The 17,204-nt window shown below is 43.2% G+C and overlaps 1 protein-coding gene across 1 annotated transcript in view; it reads right to left on the reverse strand.

Annotated features, from left to right (window-relative positions):
• The window catches only part of grin2aa (glutamate receptor, ionotropic, N-methyl D-aspartate 2A, a), a 359,092-nt gene that overhangs the window by 50,213 nt on the left and 291,675 nt on the right, over nt 1–17,204 (reverse strand). The window contains exons 8-10 of the mRNA XM_051933393.1: nt 16,602–16,727; nt 6,233–6,462; nt 3,295–3,455 (exon numbers count right to left, since the gene is read on the reverse strand). Of these exons, the coding sequence (XP_051789353.1) occupies nt 3,295–3,455; nt 6,233–6,462; nt 16,602–16,727 (517 nt within the window). The remainder of the gene's footprint in view (nt 1–3,294; nt 3,456–6,232; nt 6,463–16,601; nt 16,728–17,204) is intronic.

Genomic DNA, 17,204 nt, shown 5'->3' on the forward strand with positions numbered 1-17,204 from the left:
GTAGCTTCAACTCCCACCTCTGGCAGAACTTCGACCACATCCCTAGGGAGGTGGGGGACATTGAGTCCGAATGGACCATGTTCCATACCTCTATTGTTGAGGCAGCTGACCAGAGCTGTGGCCGTAAGGTGGTCGGTGCCTGTTGTGGCGGCAATCCCCGAACCCATTGATGGACACCGGCGGTGAGGGATGCCGTCAAGCTGAAGAAAGAGTCATACAGGACCCTTTTGTCCTGTGGGACTCTGGAGGCAGCTGATAGGTACCGACAGGCCAAGTGGAATGCGGCTTTGGTGGTTGCTGAGGCAAAAACTCGGGCGTGGGAGGAGTTTGGGGAGGCCATGGAGAATGACTTTCGGATGGCTTCGAGAAGATTCTGGTCCACCGTCCGGCGTCTCAGGAGGGGGAAACAGTGCAGTGTCAACACTATATATGGTGGGGATGGTGCACTGCTGACCTCGACTCGGGATGTTGTGGGTCGGTGGGGGGAGTACTTCAAAGACCTCCTCAATCCCACTAACATGCCTTCCAATGAGGAAGCAGAGCCTGGGGACTCAGAGGTGGGCTCCCCCATCTCTGGGACTGAGGTCACCGAGGTGGTCAAAAAACTCCTTGGTGGCAGGGCCCCGGGGGTGATGAGATACGCCCGGAGTTCCTCAAGGCTCTGGATGTTGTAGGACTGTCTTGGTTGACACGTCTCTGCAACATCGCATGGACATCAGGGACAATGCCTCTGGATTGGCAGACCGGGGTGGTGGTCCCCCTCTTTAAGAAGGGGGACCGGAGGGTGTGTTCCAACTACAGAGGGATCACACTCCTCAGCCTCTATGGAAAAGTCTATTCGGGGGTCCTGGAGAGGAGTGTCCGTCCGTACTGCACACATCAAGGCGCTATATAACCTAACATTCTTTTAGCCTTCTTAATGGCTTCTGAACACTGTCTGGAAGTTGATAGCTTAGAGTCCACTATGACTTCTAAACCCTTTTCATAAGGTGTGCTCTCAATTTTCGGACCTCCCATTGTGTATTCAAACCTCACCTTTTTACTTCATATGTGTACTTCTTTACATTTACTGACATTAAATTTCATCTGCCACAAATCTGCACAAGCCTGTTTTCTATCCAAGTCCTTCTTTAATGATATAATGGATTTCAAATTACCGTATTTTTCGCACCATAAGACGCACTTTTTTTCCCTAAAAAAGGTTGGAAATGTCTGTGCGTCTTATGGAGCGAATATTGCGTCACAGACCATGATGTGTATTACCTGACAAAAGTCAACATCCAGGGGTAGAGGGCGACAAAACTCACTGTTACGTTACAGGCATTCCCTCTGTGCTTGGAGGAATGTTAGACTCATTGACTCGGCATCTAATCCTTGCATGTGCGTGAGTTGCGAAATGTAAACAAATATAAACAATGGCAAGATGGCATTGACATCTCACGAGGGAGCAAAGCGAGTGCAGAAAACAAATGTTTTGCGCATTATCATTGAGTCGGGCTTTTGTTGAGAGTGATCAGGAGATCGAACAAGAGAGTGAGGAACTGGCATCAGCTGATCGGGACACCAGCCGATGCCGCCCCAGCTGAGCGCATTCGTGCACCTATGGCAAGGTTCGTGTGGGAGGAATACCTAGACATTGATCCGTGGGAGCCAAACTAGCTACCGGACTTCACAAGACAGTATGGCTTGCTGTTGGACTCAACAGATTACCAGTCGCTGGACTACTTCAGACTGTTCTTTCCTGAAGCTGCCTTTCAGACGAGACAAACAGGTATGCAGAGCAATTTTTTGAATCGAGGGCTGTGCTTGCACCACATTCTCGTTTTTCATACTGGAAACCCACAACAAAACACGAGATGAAGGGCTTTGTGGCATTACAAATATAGATGGGACTAGACTGGCAATATAACTTCAGGGAGCATTGGTCCAAACGTGCGTGATGATAGGTATGTGCTCCTGCAAAGTGATTGTGAGCAACTGAGCTTCATAAATTCTGACACTAGCGATGAGGAGTTCTTGGGGTTTCCATAAAACTAGAACAGTGCTTGAACCTTAAAGTCTCTCCTTATTTGTTAATGACAGTGATGATGTTTCTTAATACCGCTGTTGAATTTACATGGTTGAAATATTATTCTGCTATATTTTATTAAACATATTAGTACACCATTTGGTTCAGAATATTTTTTTTCCTGTTTTCCTCTTATGGAGCAAAAAATACGGTATCTGCTAATCCTATCTTGATATCATCTGCAAACTTAACCAGCTTGTTACTTATATTCCTATCTAAATCATTTATATATATTAAAAATAGCAGCGGCCCTAGCACTGACCCCTGTGGAACATCACTCTTAACATCGGCCAGTTCTGATGAGGTTCCTCACACCATCACCCTCTGCTTCCTGTGAATGAGCTAATTCTGCACCCATCTAGAAACATCACCCTGCACTCCCTCTTCTTTTAATTTGATGCCCAACCTCTCATGTGGCACCTTATCAAATGCTTTCTAAAAGTTAAGATAAATAATATCATCTGCTCCACGTTGATCGTATCCTTTTGCTGCCTCCTCCACAGACAGACAGACAAAGAGTGAGAGCACATCCTGGCAAACGAGAGGTGGTGAGATGAGTGGGAGGAGCATACAGAGTGAGCTGAAAAGGTAGGTTTTGGAGCAAAATGAGGAAAACATGTCTATTACAGTTTCTTAAGATTTCTTTTATGGATGTAGATTTTTAATTTTTTTTGGGAGGGAGCATTTTGTGCATATGTAATACTATGAATCTATGGGCTGTATAAGTCTAACCTATATAAAATAATTTCAGCAAATCATGAGATGGAGGGTTAGTAGCAGCAAATGAACAAGCAGAAAGCCATGGCTTATGAAGGATGTGCCTCCTGTCACAGAAAAGGCCCTACAGAAGGACAGAAGCCCTGTCTAACAATAGCACACACTACTGTAGTTATCCTCCAACCCAAACTGCACATGTGAAAATGCTTAAGAATAATGAAGTCAAATAAATATGCAAGACTGCCAAGATAAGGAACATAGATCGGCAAAGTCAAATGAATGTTTCACCAGAAAGGTTATAATGGAAAACAGAACGAAAAATATAGTGCAATTAGAAAACCGTGGATTCATTGACTCCAATTATCTTTGTTAAGTCACTGCCCCTAAATGTCATAAAGAATATGATTTATAATTAAGTGGGCATCTCCTGTGCAACATTGTGTCACTTGCTATATCACAACATAAAAGAAAATGGCGGCTTTGTACAACTAAGAAAACAAAAGTCTTACCCAGTCTTAAGGCTAACAAGGGCATCCTGTACTCCTTTTTGGTTGTACTTCACCATATACTGATGCATATCGGGGTAATTATTTCTGATATTCCTTTCTGTACTTCCATTTGGGACTGTGCCAAAGCGAAAAGGTGGTGAGTAATCATAGGGTCTCTGAAACTATAGGAGGAGAAAAGAAAAAAGATGTTACTACATGCATCACTTAGTTAAGAAGGGGGTGGCACAGAGGTCCAGTCCAGGGATCATCTGTGATAAGTCTGGATATTCTCAGACACCATGGGTGGTAGTGATTTTTTCAGTCAATTGTGTGTGAATGTACACTGTAATACAGTCTATGGTCAAAAATATGTGGACACCTGTGGTGTGGAGGGTCCACAGCTCAAGTCAAAAAAGCCGCTTTTTAAATAAATAGTCACTGCACTCGCCGCTTAGAGAGGGGGCGTGGGAGTGTGGCTGGAGCGGTTCCCGGGTGATTCGTGATGCAGACGGTCCTCACTTAAGTGCACAAGTGAGGAGTCATCCGCATCCGTAATTGGCGCCAGGAGCTGCTAATTGCCACATCTGATTCACGTCCCCATAATAAATAATAGAAGCGCGAGGCGGATGGGGAGAGAAAGAGAAAAGAGAGGAGAGAAGAAAAAGAGAACGGGAGGTAAAAGGAGAAGGAAGCAGGAAGGAGAAAGCCGGTGCATGAGCGAGTGAGAGCGAGAACGAGAGCAGGCTCTGTTAAGGTGGAATGCAGCTGGTAGGAGTGCCCCAGAGGAGTGTTTGGCCAACTCTCGGAGGAGGGCTGTTGGTAGCGGTCGCTCCAGCTGAGCAGTTTAGAGGAGCTGAAACGACTCGGCGCAGAAGGTAGAGGAAGTAGTGGAGGCTTTGGGCATGTTGAGCTCCAGTGTGAGCATCCTGGCTGCTGGGGAAGGAACCCAAGTCTCGGTCTGGCTGGGGCCCGATGTAGCCGGGGATCGGAGGGCTACCGGACCAGAAAAGAAGGAGCTGCATTTGCTGGTAGGGTGACTCCCCTGTTGCGGGGCTCGAATGGGAGAAGCAGGTAAGCTGCCAGTAGAAGAACGCACCTGGCTTTAGTTTTAAAGAAAGACTGCTTTCAACCATTGTTTTTAACCTCGTTTTTATAGGATTTTTCTAGTGTGTTTTTAACCTCCACTGTTCACTTGTTTTTATGGATTATTTATTTAATGACTTATTTGAAGCAATGCACTATTTCTTTGAACACTTTGATTTTGTTGATTTTTTTAATAAAAGCACTTCGCACTTTTTGCACCATCCTCTTGCTTCATGGTTGATGTCTTCACTGCCTAGCTCATCGGTGACATTACCGACGGTGTCGGGTTCAAGAGCTCCCAAAAGTAAGATGGGAACATGGAGCGGAACCTGCATCATCACAACACCCCTCCAAATAATTGAGTTCAGATAAAATAAAGCACATGGCCATGCAATCTCCATTGGCAAATATTGGCAGTAGTTGGGTCATAATGATGAGCTCAGTCAGACAAGTCAGTTTGTGAAATTTCTACTCTGCTAAACTTGCTTTGTTCAACTGTAAGTGCTATCATTGTGAAGTGGAAGCAACAAAAGCTCAGCTACAAAGTGGATCATAGAAATTCATAGAGAGGGGAACACCTAGTGCTGGAGCACATGATGCATGAAACTTGCTTATCCTCTGTTGCATCACTCACAACAGAGTACCAAACTGCTTCTGGGAACAACATCAGCACAGGGACTGTCCATCAGGAGCTTCAAGAAATGGGTGTCCATGGCCGAAGAATTGCACACAAGACTGAGATCATTATGAGGAATGACAAGCATTGGCTGGCGTGGAGTAAAGCACACCACCATTGGACTCTGGAGCAGTGAAAATATGTTCTCTGGAGTGATGAATCACACTTCACTATATGGAAGTCTGGTAGACAAATCTGGGTTCGGCAGACTGCATGGCACCTATTTTAAAGATTTCTGGAGGAGGCATAATGATCTTGAACTTTTTTTTCAGGGTTTGGGCTAAGGCCTCTTGTTTTCAATGAAGGGTACTGTTAATGCTACAGCATATAAAGACATTTTGGACAATTCCGCACTTCCAATTTGGTGGTAACAATTTGAGGAAGGCCCATTCTGTTTCAGCCTGACACTGCACCCATGGACAAAACCAGGTCCATAAAGATATGGTTTGACGAGTATGATGTGAAGAAACTGAAGTGGCCTGCACAGAGGCCTGGCCTCAACCCAGTGGAACACCTTTGGGATGAATTGGAACTGTGCTTGTGAGTCAGGTCTTCTCAATTAACATCAGTAATTGACCTCACAAGTGGTCTTTGGCTGAAAGGGCACAAGTTCCCACATGCAGAGTCCAAGCTCTTGTGGAAAGACTTCCCAGAAGAGGGAAGACTATTATATCCAGAAAGGGGGGTTATTTTTGGATATTGGATATCCAACAGGCTCATATAGGTGCAATGGTCAGGTGTCCATACACTTTTAGCCATATTGTGTATATTGGCATCCTACCTGGAGCTGATTCTTGTCTTGTCCCCAGTGCTGCTTGTTCTAGGCTTCAGCTCTCCATGACTGTATTAAGTTTGTGTTGTGGATAGATACATAACTGAGGCTTTTTTAAGTCTGACATCTCATGTTAGTGTGAAGAGATAATGATTCTATTGCTTCAGGTGTATCTCAGAGAGTCATTTCGTGGAATGATTTTTCCTTCTCACTTCAATGTGGCCATCTCATTCTATTTGTAAGTTCTTCAGAGTTTCCCCTGTGGTGTTTCTACCTTCCACCTATTACTAATTGTATTGGCCTTTCCTGGGCACGGGTGGATGTCTACCATTGGTGGACCAGCAATGGAGAAATCTTACATCTGTTACTCCTTTCAGTTATCCAGTAGAAATAAGGCCCCTACAGTACAGATTTCCAAATGAACTTACCTTTTTGTCACTGAGTCCAGTCACTTGATCGACAAATTCTTCCTGAATCATGAAAGCTGCCAGATTGGCAGTGTAACTGGCTAGGAAGATCACAGCAAAAAAAGCCCAGACAGAAACCATTATTTTGCTGGTTGTCCCTTTGGGGTTCTGTACTGGAACAGAGTTGTTGAAGACCAGGCCCCAAAGTAACCATACAGCTTTCCCAATGGTGAATGATGGTCCATGGGGATCTAAAAAATGAAGAAAGTCAAATTGGGAAAAATACATCTCTGAATTGAACTTTGGCAAGAAAATGATGAGACAGACAGCTCTCTAAGAAGGCTTTTGATTACTTTTTGGCAATAGAAATCTCCTCCATGGCATGCCAATTAAGGGTATACAGCTCGCAGCAGGATATTTAGTCTCCTAGTGAAAGAAGGTAGGCAAATGTGTTTGTGAGATGTACTACAAATCACAGATCTGCCCAGCCGCCAAACAATACACAACTAATTGGCTGTAAGCTGATGCTGACAGCCGCAATCCTGAATCTCGCCGCTAATTTGCTTGTGTTGACACCCCTGCTAAAGACCTGATAGCGTTTAGCAGACTGAATATTTTACCATCTATTTACTTTACTATCATATTATTGTATTTTACACTTCGCGTCCTTCTGTTTTTGTTTTGTTTCATTTTCTTTCTCAAACAAAATGTTAATTTTGAGAATCACATTCTCTAATTATGCGCTTTGCTTGCCTGTCCTAATTAAGCGCTGGATTAAAAACTCCTAATATGCTGTTTAATGAGCTCTTACTCAGAGAGCCCAGCCGTTAGAATTACAACAGACGCCCACTTCCAAACCTTGGAGCTTTGAGTTTTCAGTTATGGACCTCATGAGTGGTCCTTAGCTGTGAAGCCAAAAAAAAAATATATAGAACGAAAAAGTTTAGTCTAATTAAAGCTTACATTAAGGAAACTTGGAAAGAAAGAATGCTTCCCACTGCCATATATAACAAGACCTCAATAAGATAAGATAAGTCAGAAGACCAGCGGCTCAGTATGACCACTGCATTTGAAATCACATGAAGAGATTTATGGATCAATACCATGACTCTCCGGCCCACAAGAATACAATATCACTGGAAAGTTAATTTAATCAGGCAAAAATCGGTGAAAAATGCAATGATGTTTGGCATTTAATAGTTGGAAAGGGTAATCTTAACACGGATCGCATCATGTCCAACTGCAAGTCAGCGGCTTTGTGGTTGGAGTCCTGCTAGTGTACTTTTTACTTTGATTTTATTTATGTTTTGAATACAAAAATATATGCAGAAGAGTAATTACTATACATTAAAGTTAATTATTTATCACTATAAAATTTTCCGTTACTATAAAAAATATACTTTACTTTTGTATATTTTTTATATAGTAAGATGTACATTTATCTTATATTATTTTACACTCCAGAAGCATAATAAACTGTTTTGATTACCTTTAAATTTTTAAATATTATACTTTGTATTCTGATTGCATTATCAGTGTCCCTCAATATATCAGAATTATTTAGCTGAGAATTTAAAATGATCACTTAATTACATCATTAGAATTCTAGAAAGATCTCTGCTCCTAGTACTACTACTCTACTCATGAATTCTGTATAAACAGCATGTACACACTGTACAGGAGGAATCAAAACATATTCTACAGTGCTAATTAGATACTGTGTGCTAAAGTATGAGAAAGCATCATTTTAGTATCTGTGGTTTTTAGTATAAGATTCTTGTTACAATACCAAGTGAGTGTAAATGCTGAAAATCACAAAACTGTACAGGTAAATAGTGTGCTGTGATAAACTAAGCCCTGTAAGATGGACTGGTCCTGTTACTCTAACTTTAGAAATATGGTTTTCATTATCAATATTCTGCGGTGGGTTGGCACCCTGCCCAGGATTGTTTCCTGCCTTGTGCCCTGTGTTGGCTGGGATTGGCTCCAGCAGACCCCCGTGACCCCGTGTTTGGATTCAGCGGGTTGGAAAATGGATGGATGGATTATCAATATTGATTTGTGAATTTTTAAGAGTGGCAATGGGAGATAGAGTTGGGCTGAAATGCCAGCCCCTGGCTATCGCCCCTCGAAGCTTGATAATGACCCTTCCACTGTTTCACCTACTGAAACCTTGCTACGGCTTTTATCTCCTCTATAGTCAAGTTCGATCGTCTCCACCACAGGCCGTGAGTGACTGAAGCAGGGCTGATACGAGGACCTCACTAAACCAACCAATCGATAGTAAAAACAGGTTGTACAGTATGTACAAATGGAGGGACTTAATCAGTGTGAGCTTATAACATGCATGTACTCAGAATTCCTCATTCATCAAGGACCAATTGCAAGCCTCCATAACCATCACGAATCGGATTCAATGACTTCCCCATACCTCTCAGTGCCAGGTAGATGTACAAAGATGTACACAGCCCTGGACATATAAGGCCAGTGACCTGTTATTGGGCAGTCTTACATGTCAATCATGATAGGAAGTGTCAGAGGACAGCACCAACCCCGGTTCATTTATTTGAGCCAATAAACTGTCTCCCATGTGCACATGTGTGACAATATCCATCCATCCATCCATTATCCAACCCGCTGAATCCGAACACAGGGTCACGGGGGTCTGCTGGAGCCAATCCCAGCCAACACAGGGCACAAGGCAGGAACCAATCCTGGGCAGGGTGCCAACCCACCGCAGGACACACACAAACACACCCACACACCAAGCACACACTAGGGCCAATTTAGAATCGCCAACCCACCTAACCAGCATGTCTTTGGACTGTGGGAGGAAACCGGAGCGCCCGGAGGAAACCCACGCAGACACGGGGAGAACATGCAAACTCCACGCAGGGAGGACCCGGGAAGCGAACCCAGGTCCCCAGAACACCAAACTGCGAGGCAGCAGTGCTACCCACTGCGCCACCGTGCTGCCCTGTGTGACAATATATATACTGCAATATATATCTATCCATCCATCCATTATCCAACCCGCTATATCCTAACTACAGGGGCATGGGGGTCTGCTGGAGACAATCCCAGCCAACACAGGGCGCAAGGCAGGAAACAAACCCCGGGCAGGGTGCCAGCCCACTGCAGGGCACCACACACACCCACACACCAAGCACGCACTAGGGACAATTTAGAATCGCCAATGCACCTAACCTGCATGTCTTTGGACTGTGGGAGGAAACCAGAGTACCCGGAGGAAACCTACACAGACACGGGGAGAACATGCAAACTCCACACAGGGAGGACCCGGGAAGCAAACCCAGGTCCCCAGGTCTCCCAACTGTGAGGCAGCAGCGCTACCCACTGCGCCACCGTGTGACCATTTTCCATCAGATAGTCAATCAGGTACAGGAATTTGCCTACCTTGGGAGCATTTTCTCAAGAACCAAGGATGCTTAAATAGGATGTGCAGTACCAAATTGTTAAGGAAATATCCATCTTTCCAATAGCTACATCACATCTGGTCAGCACAATCAATCACCACAGCCATGAAAATTCAGCTCTACAAGGACATTGTGGTCCCAACAGCTATTTATCCCAATGAGACATGGGCCATCACAAGAAAGATTGCCCAGAGGCTCAAAATCTTCCATCAGCGATATTTATGTTATATCTTGGGCATCTCCTGCTGAGATTAGATCACTAATGAGCAACAGCTCCAATTTAGTGACCTACCACAGTTGGGAACAGTGTTTGCATCTGGCTGATTTTGTATATTGAGCTTCTGCACAACAAATACCAAAGATTACACTGCTGTGCCAAAAGGGAAGTGTCTTCAGGGTTGCCCATCCAGTATTTGACGTGCAAGGTTGCAAGAAGATCTTAACATCACCAAACCTCAACTGGACTGAGGTTGAAAATGCTGCCATGGACAGGACTTGGTGGAAAATGCTCGGTAGAAAAATGCATCACACAATGCTGGAAGAACTACGGTAGGTCTAAGTATTTTTATTATTATTAAGTATACTGTATAATATCCATCCTCCAACCCGCTGAATCTGAACACAGGGTCACAGGGGTCTGCTGGAGCCAATCCCAGCCAACACAGGGCACAACCCACCGCAGGACACACACAAACACACCCACACACCAAGCACACACTAGGGCCAATTTAGAATCGCCAATCCGCCTAACCTGCATGTCTTTGGACTGTGGGAGGAAACCAGAGCGCCCGGAGGAAACCCAAGCAGACACGGGGGAGAACATGCAAACTCCATGCAGGGAGGACCCAGGAAGCGAACCCAGGTCCCCGGGTCTCCCAACTGCGAGGCAGCAGCACCACCGCGCCACCCCTCCTATATAATATATATATATATATATATATATATATATATATATATATATATATATATATATATATATATATTTTTTTTTTTTTTTTTTTTTGCAGGTCTGGCATTGTATGTGTAAAGCATACAGCACTTTGGCATAAGAATTGCATCAAAATGCACCATAAAATCCAGTACCATTGAGGAAGCCCTTGCTGTCTCAGATTTACATGATGAATTTTTTTACTAATGTGTAAATTACTGACCTCTGATGATTCTCAAAAATAAAGTAATTTTCACAGTCAGTGAAGACTGTTTGACATAACTCTGTGGTATTGTAACAAAATTGAAAAAGGAGCTCTTTTAACTTTCAGTGAGATGTGGCTTCAGAGGATGACTGCCAAAAGGTATTTTTTCCTTTAGCATTTGCTTTCATCGATTTAATGCTGAGCCCCCTGGAATCTCTGGTGTTTCGTGTACAACAGTGGTAGTAGGAAGTGAACATTACATCCCCTTCTGTACTGTTTGGGTTTAAGAACAATGAAGTCTTTACCTTTGACTGACTATTGTAAACCATCTTTTTGCCTTAGAGACCAATTGATATTATAGTGCACGTTTACTTTAATGCCAGAAAATCATAATGATAGAATTCTGAAAATCAGATATAATTTGTTCATACTAAATTGCCTAGTGGCTAATCTGTTGGATTTTAATTCACAAGGTTGCTAGTCTCAGCCACTGACTCATTGTGTGACCTGGAGCAAGTCATTCAATCTGTATGTGCTCTTGTTGTAAATAATAGAGAGATGCAATGAATTATATATCACCTTGGATGATTTTCACTTCAGAAAGACAAACAATATATAGCATAGAGTTCATCCTCCCTTTATTAAACCTGGATTGGGAGGATTTGAGATTTATAGACCGGTATGAAGAATAAGGGTCTTGGAATTAAACTCTGGACCCAGGAACCGTGAGATAGCATTGCTAATCTCTGTGCCACCTTGCAACCCATAAAATAAAGTTTGTTAAATGATGAATAATATCAAACCTAAGAAATGCAATGTTCTATAACATGTTTAATTATGTAACCTTTTCATTTTCTGCCAAATTCGGATGTGAATCATGCTTGAAGGCACAATAAGATTGTTCATGTTAACTCCTGCTTCACATTCATGCATACTGTATGTCATATCAGCAGGGAAGGACTCGGCTACTTTGAAAATTTGCACTAGAGGTTAGCAAATAACAATAATAAGTGAGCGTTCTTATTCTCTCCAGGTCTCGTTTTCCTTCATACCAGCTGTCAACATTTGATAGCTTTTAGAAGCTTACATTGATCAATTATAGAAGTTGTTTGACAGGGCCTATTGATTTGGCATTTGGATACTGCTATTCTTACTTCTTATTAACAGTTAAAGTTTCTACTGCAAATTAAAGACAAAAGTGGAGTTTTTTTGTACATTTACACTATATGCCCTTTTCTAGTACACTATTGTTTTTCCTTTATAGAGGGTTTGCCAAATCAATATGTGGACAACAATACAAATTTCCATATTGGATCGGTTGAGCCCTGGGTTAACAACGACTACCACCAGTACTGTTAGGAAACAGGGTGCTGGCGGAAATTGGGATACTGTTGACTGAAAAAGAAGAAGGAGAAGAAGAGGGGGGTGATGTGTCTGGAGGCAGGAGGAGAGAAGGAAAGTAAAGAGAGTGGAACTGAGGGTAGGAACTTTGAATGTTGGCAGTATGACTGGTAAGGGGAGAGAGTTAGCAGATATGATGGAGAGAAGGAAGGCTGATATATTGTACGTGCAAGAGACTAAATGGAAGGGGAGTAAGGCCAGGTGGATCGGAGGTGGATTCAAATTGTTCTATCATGGTGTGGATGGGAGGAGAAATGGGGTAGGAGTTATTCTGAAGGAACTGTATGTCAAGAGTGTTTTGGAGGTGAAAAGAGTGTCAGGCAGAGTAATGATTATGAAGCTGGAAATTGGAGGTGTGATGATAAATGTTGTTAGTGCATATGCACCACATGTTGGGTGTGTAATCGGTGAGAAAGAAGATTTTTGGAGTGAGTTTGATGAAGTGATGAACAGTGTACCCAAGGGACAGAAAGTGGTGATTGGAATGGATTTCAATGGGCATGTTGGTGAAGGGAACAGTGGAGACGAGGATGTGATGGGTAGATATGGTGCCAAGGAGAGGAATGAAGAAGGTCAGAGGATAGTGGATTTTGCCAAAAGGATGGACATGGCTGTGGTGAATACGTATTTTAAGAAGAGGGTGGAACATAGAGTTACGTACAAGAGTGGAGGAAGATGCACACAGGTAGATTACATCCTATGCAGAAGAGTTGATCTGAAGGAGATTGAAAACTGCAAATTTGGTGGCAGGGGAAAGTGTAGCTAAACATCATAGGATGTTGGTCTGTAGGATGACGTTGGAAATCAAGAAGAGGAAGAGAGTGAGGGCAGAACCAAGGATCAAATGGTGGAAGTTGAAAAAGGAAACTGCAAGATTGAGTTTAGGGAGGAGGTGAGACAGGCACTTGGTGGCAATGAAGAGTTACCAGACAGTTGGGAAACTACAGCAGATGTAGTAAGAGTGACAGCAAGAAGGGTGCTTGGCGTGACATCTGGAAAGAGGAAGGAGGAAAAGGAAACCTGGTGGTGGAATGAGGAAATACAGGAGAGTATACAGAGGAAGAGGATGGCAAAGAAGAAGTGGGATAGTCAGAGAGATGCAGAAAGTAGACAAGTGTACAAGGAGATAAGGCGAAGGGTGAAGAGAGAGGTGGCGAAGGCTAAAGAAAAGGCGTATGATGAGTTGTATGAGAGGTTGGACACTAAGGAGGGAGAAAAGGACCTGAACCGATTGGCTAGATAGAGAGACCGAGCTGGGAAAGATGTGCAGCAGGTTAGGGTGATAAACGATAAAGATGGAAACATACTCACAAGCGAGGAGAGTGTGTTGAGCAGATGGAAAGAGTACTTTGAGAGGCTGATGAATGAAGCGAACAAGAGAGAGAAGAGGTTGGATGATGTGGAGATAGTGAATCAGGAAGTGCAACGGATTAGCAAGGAGGAAATAAGGACAGCTATGAAGAGGATGAAAAATGGAAAGACCGTTGATCCAGATGATGTACCTATGGAAGCATGGAGGCGTTTAGGAGAGATGGCAGTGGAGTTTTTAACCAGATTGTTTAATGCAATCTTGGAAAGTGAGAGGATGCCTGAAGAGTGGAGAAGAAGTTTACTGATGCTGATATTTAAGAATAAGGGGGATAAGCAGGACTGCAGTAACTACAGGGGAATAAAATTGATGAGCCACAGCGTGAAGTTATGGGAAAGAGTAGTGGAAGCTAGGTTAAGAAGTGAGGTGATGATTAGTGAGCAGCAGTATGGTTTCATGCCAAGAAAGAGCACCACAGATGCAATGTTTGCTCTGAGGATGTTGATGGAGAAGTTTAGAGAAGGACAGAAGGAGTTGCATTGCAGCTTTGTGGACCTGGAGAAAGCATATGACAGGATGCCTCAAGATGAGCTGTGGTATTGTATGAGAAAGTCGGGAGTGGCAGAGAAGTACGTAAGAGTTGTACAGGATATGTACAAGGAAAGTGTGACAGTGGTGAGGTCTGCAGTAGGAGCAATGGATGCATTCAACGTGGAGGTGGGATTACATCAGGGATCAGCTCTGAGCCCTTTCTTATTTGCAATGGTGATGGACAGGTTGACAGACGAGATGAGACAGGAATCCCTGTGGACTATGATGTTTGCTGATGACACTGTGATCTGTAGCGATAGTAGGGAGCAGGTTGAGGAGACCCTGGAGAGGTGGAGATATGCTCTAGAGAGGAGAGGAATGAAGGTCAGTAGGAACAAGACAGAATACATGTGTGTAAATGAGAGGGAGGTCAGTGGAATGGTCAGGATGCAGGGGTAGAGTTGGCGAAGGTGGATGAGTTTAAATACTTGGGATCAAAACTACAGAGTAATGGGGATTGTGGAAGAGAAGTGAAAAAGAGAGTGCAGGCAGGGTGGAATGGGTGGAGAAGAGTGTCAGGAGTAATTTGTGATAGACGGGTATCAGCAAGAGTGAATGGGAAGGTCTACAGGACAGTAGTGAGACCAGCTATTTTATATGGGTTGGAGACGGTGGCACTGACCAGAAAGCAGAAGACAGAGCTTGAGGTAGCAGAGTTAAAGATGCTAAGATTTGCACTGGGTGTGACGAGGATGGACAGGATTAGAAATGAGGACATTAGAGGGTCAGGTCAGGTTGGACGGTTGGGAGACAAAGTCAGAGAGGGGAGATTGCGTTGGTTTGGACATGTGCACAGGAGAGATGCTGGGTATATTGGGAGAAGGATGCTAAGGATAGAGCTGCCAGGAAAGAGGAAAAGAGGAAGGCCTAAGCGAAGGTTTATGAATGTGGTAAGAGAGGACATGCAGGTGATGGGTGTAACAGAGCAAGATGCAGAGGACAGAAAGATATGGAAGAAGATGATCCTCTGTGGCAACCCCTAATGGGAGCAGCTGAAAGAAGAACAAGAAGAGGGTTTTTTGGTTTACCAGGAAATATTTTAGAAGACTTCATATACTGTAAAATAAAGTGTGTCACTACACAGCCTCTTGGATCTACCTCCTGGCTGGGATGACTTCTATTATTTATTTAGCCTTTCTCCATGCCAATATATGAAGCAAGTTGTAATATATGCAAGAATTATCAAAAGGTGCAAGCATCTAAAGCAACATGGAGCAAAATCAAGAAACGAGCGACAAAAGCTCCAGCCACCAGCACACTCAGTTCAAAATTATTACATAGAATGTATATAACCTCCCACAAGTGCCATTTAATGACCCACTTTGTCATCTCTGCTCTTTAAACACTCCTAGCACTTCCTTGCACATGTTCTGGCTGGCAAAGTCCCCCAGTTGCTTCTCTTTGGTCCGTTCATGTTCCCTGGTCTCCTCAGGTTGTCCTTCTCTTGGATTTCTCCACTCTCTCATTTTCTGTATTGCAGCAGAACATAATTGTTCTAGAAACTGTTGCTGGCCTCTTGCTGCAGATCATCTGATCTGTGGCGCTTCATCTCATTGGAAGGCATCATTCTTTAACTTGGTCCTCTCGGAAATTTCTGCTTTGCAGATTAACACCTCATCCAGTTCTACAGTTCAGATGTGGCTTAGTGCTGTTCAGCTGACCAGGAGGTGGATGGGGGTGCCCCATTATAACCTTTACTTGCCCTAATGATAGGTGGGTTTTGAGCGTATTTTTGGTGTTTCCTTTTTTCTCTCCCTTTCTGTTGTTATTAAGGTAAAAATGTTGCTCTAATTTTCTGATATGTATCAATTAGCTATATGTTTAACACAGATTTGAATGCAAAAAAAAAAAAAACAAACGAGCAAGAGGGCACAACCTTTGAGCAAGAACAGAGAAGCCTTGTCCAGTCTTGGCACATCTGGCAAGAGGAAGGACGACGATCAGGAGACAAGCAAAAGCAAAACGGAGACCTTTTGAAGGGACATAAGAAGAAACTAAAGACTGGAGCCTTTTGACTTCTAGATATAGTCTGCATGTTCTCTGCATTTTCTTTTAGATTTTATTTTGGGAGACCATCTCCTATGGTTCAGATATATGCGGTCAGGTTAATTAGTGACTCTAAGTACCAGAGGCAATGTATCAGAGATTTGTACCATTTATTTCTCTGGTATCTCTGTTGAAAACGTGTGCTGCACATGAAGCGCATGATTTTTAGCAAACTGTGCACTATTACAACTAGAAAAACAAAAACACACATGGCAAGCTGATAAGACGGATCTTAATCACCTCCTGCTGAATGTGCAAGTCTAATAAAATACTGCGAATCAGCATCTCATGGGTGCAAAAAAGAAAAGGGAAAACAGAATTATGGCGCTGCCTATATTATATAGAAATCATCAGGGCATACAATATGTGACATTAAGGTAAAAAACTCAAAAAATGAAACAGGTTTATTTGACAGAATCTTCCTTCTAAGAAGCTGCTATCACTCTTTAGCTAAATGTTATCTCTTCATTTACCTTTTCCTTGCACTAGATTTCTGTTGAATCCCAGGGGGCTGAGGTATTCAAAGATGAAAACGGCCATGGCGGTCACAATGAGGAGCATCACGAACATCATCACCCACACAGATGCGCTGAAGGGCTCTGCGGAGAGAGTAGAAGAGATCATTCAGGTTTTGTGTTTCCAGTTAATTTACATCCAGAAGACCAACCTTGACAGCAGAGCACTCATCTGAATGTTAAAGAGCTGCAATCCGTGCTTCTATTAAGGACTCTCCCAGATTATTGAGTTCAAGAATTACCCATTTATCCTAAATTGATTTACCAGATCTGGTATATGGACTATCTGGGTTGTGGGGCCTAAGATCACAAATTAGTGTGTTTTCCACACTTGCTTTCACTTACTACAACTACTCGGTTTTTTGCTTGATAATGCGAAGTTAGGTTGGATTGGATTGTATGCAGGTGGGTTGAGTCCAATGTTTTTTTTCATTTTTAACACTAGAATTACCAGAGCCTACGAAAAAACTCATAAATCCGGCCCACCTTAAATCCCTTCGCACCTCTCCGTCAGCGTCTTTTGTCTTGTAAATGTGTCGATCTGCAACCTCTGTATTGGAT

The sequence above is a fragment of the Erpetoichthys calabaricus genome, chromosome 11 (genome assembly GCF_900747795.2).
Source record: "Erpetoichthys calabaricus chromosome 11, fErpCal1.3, whole genome shotgun sequence".
NCBI classification, from domain to species: Eukaryota; Metazoa; Chordata; class Cladistia; order Polypteriformes; family Polypteridae; genus Erpetoichthys; species Erpetoichthys calabaricus.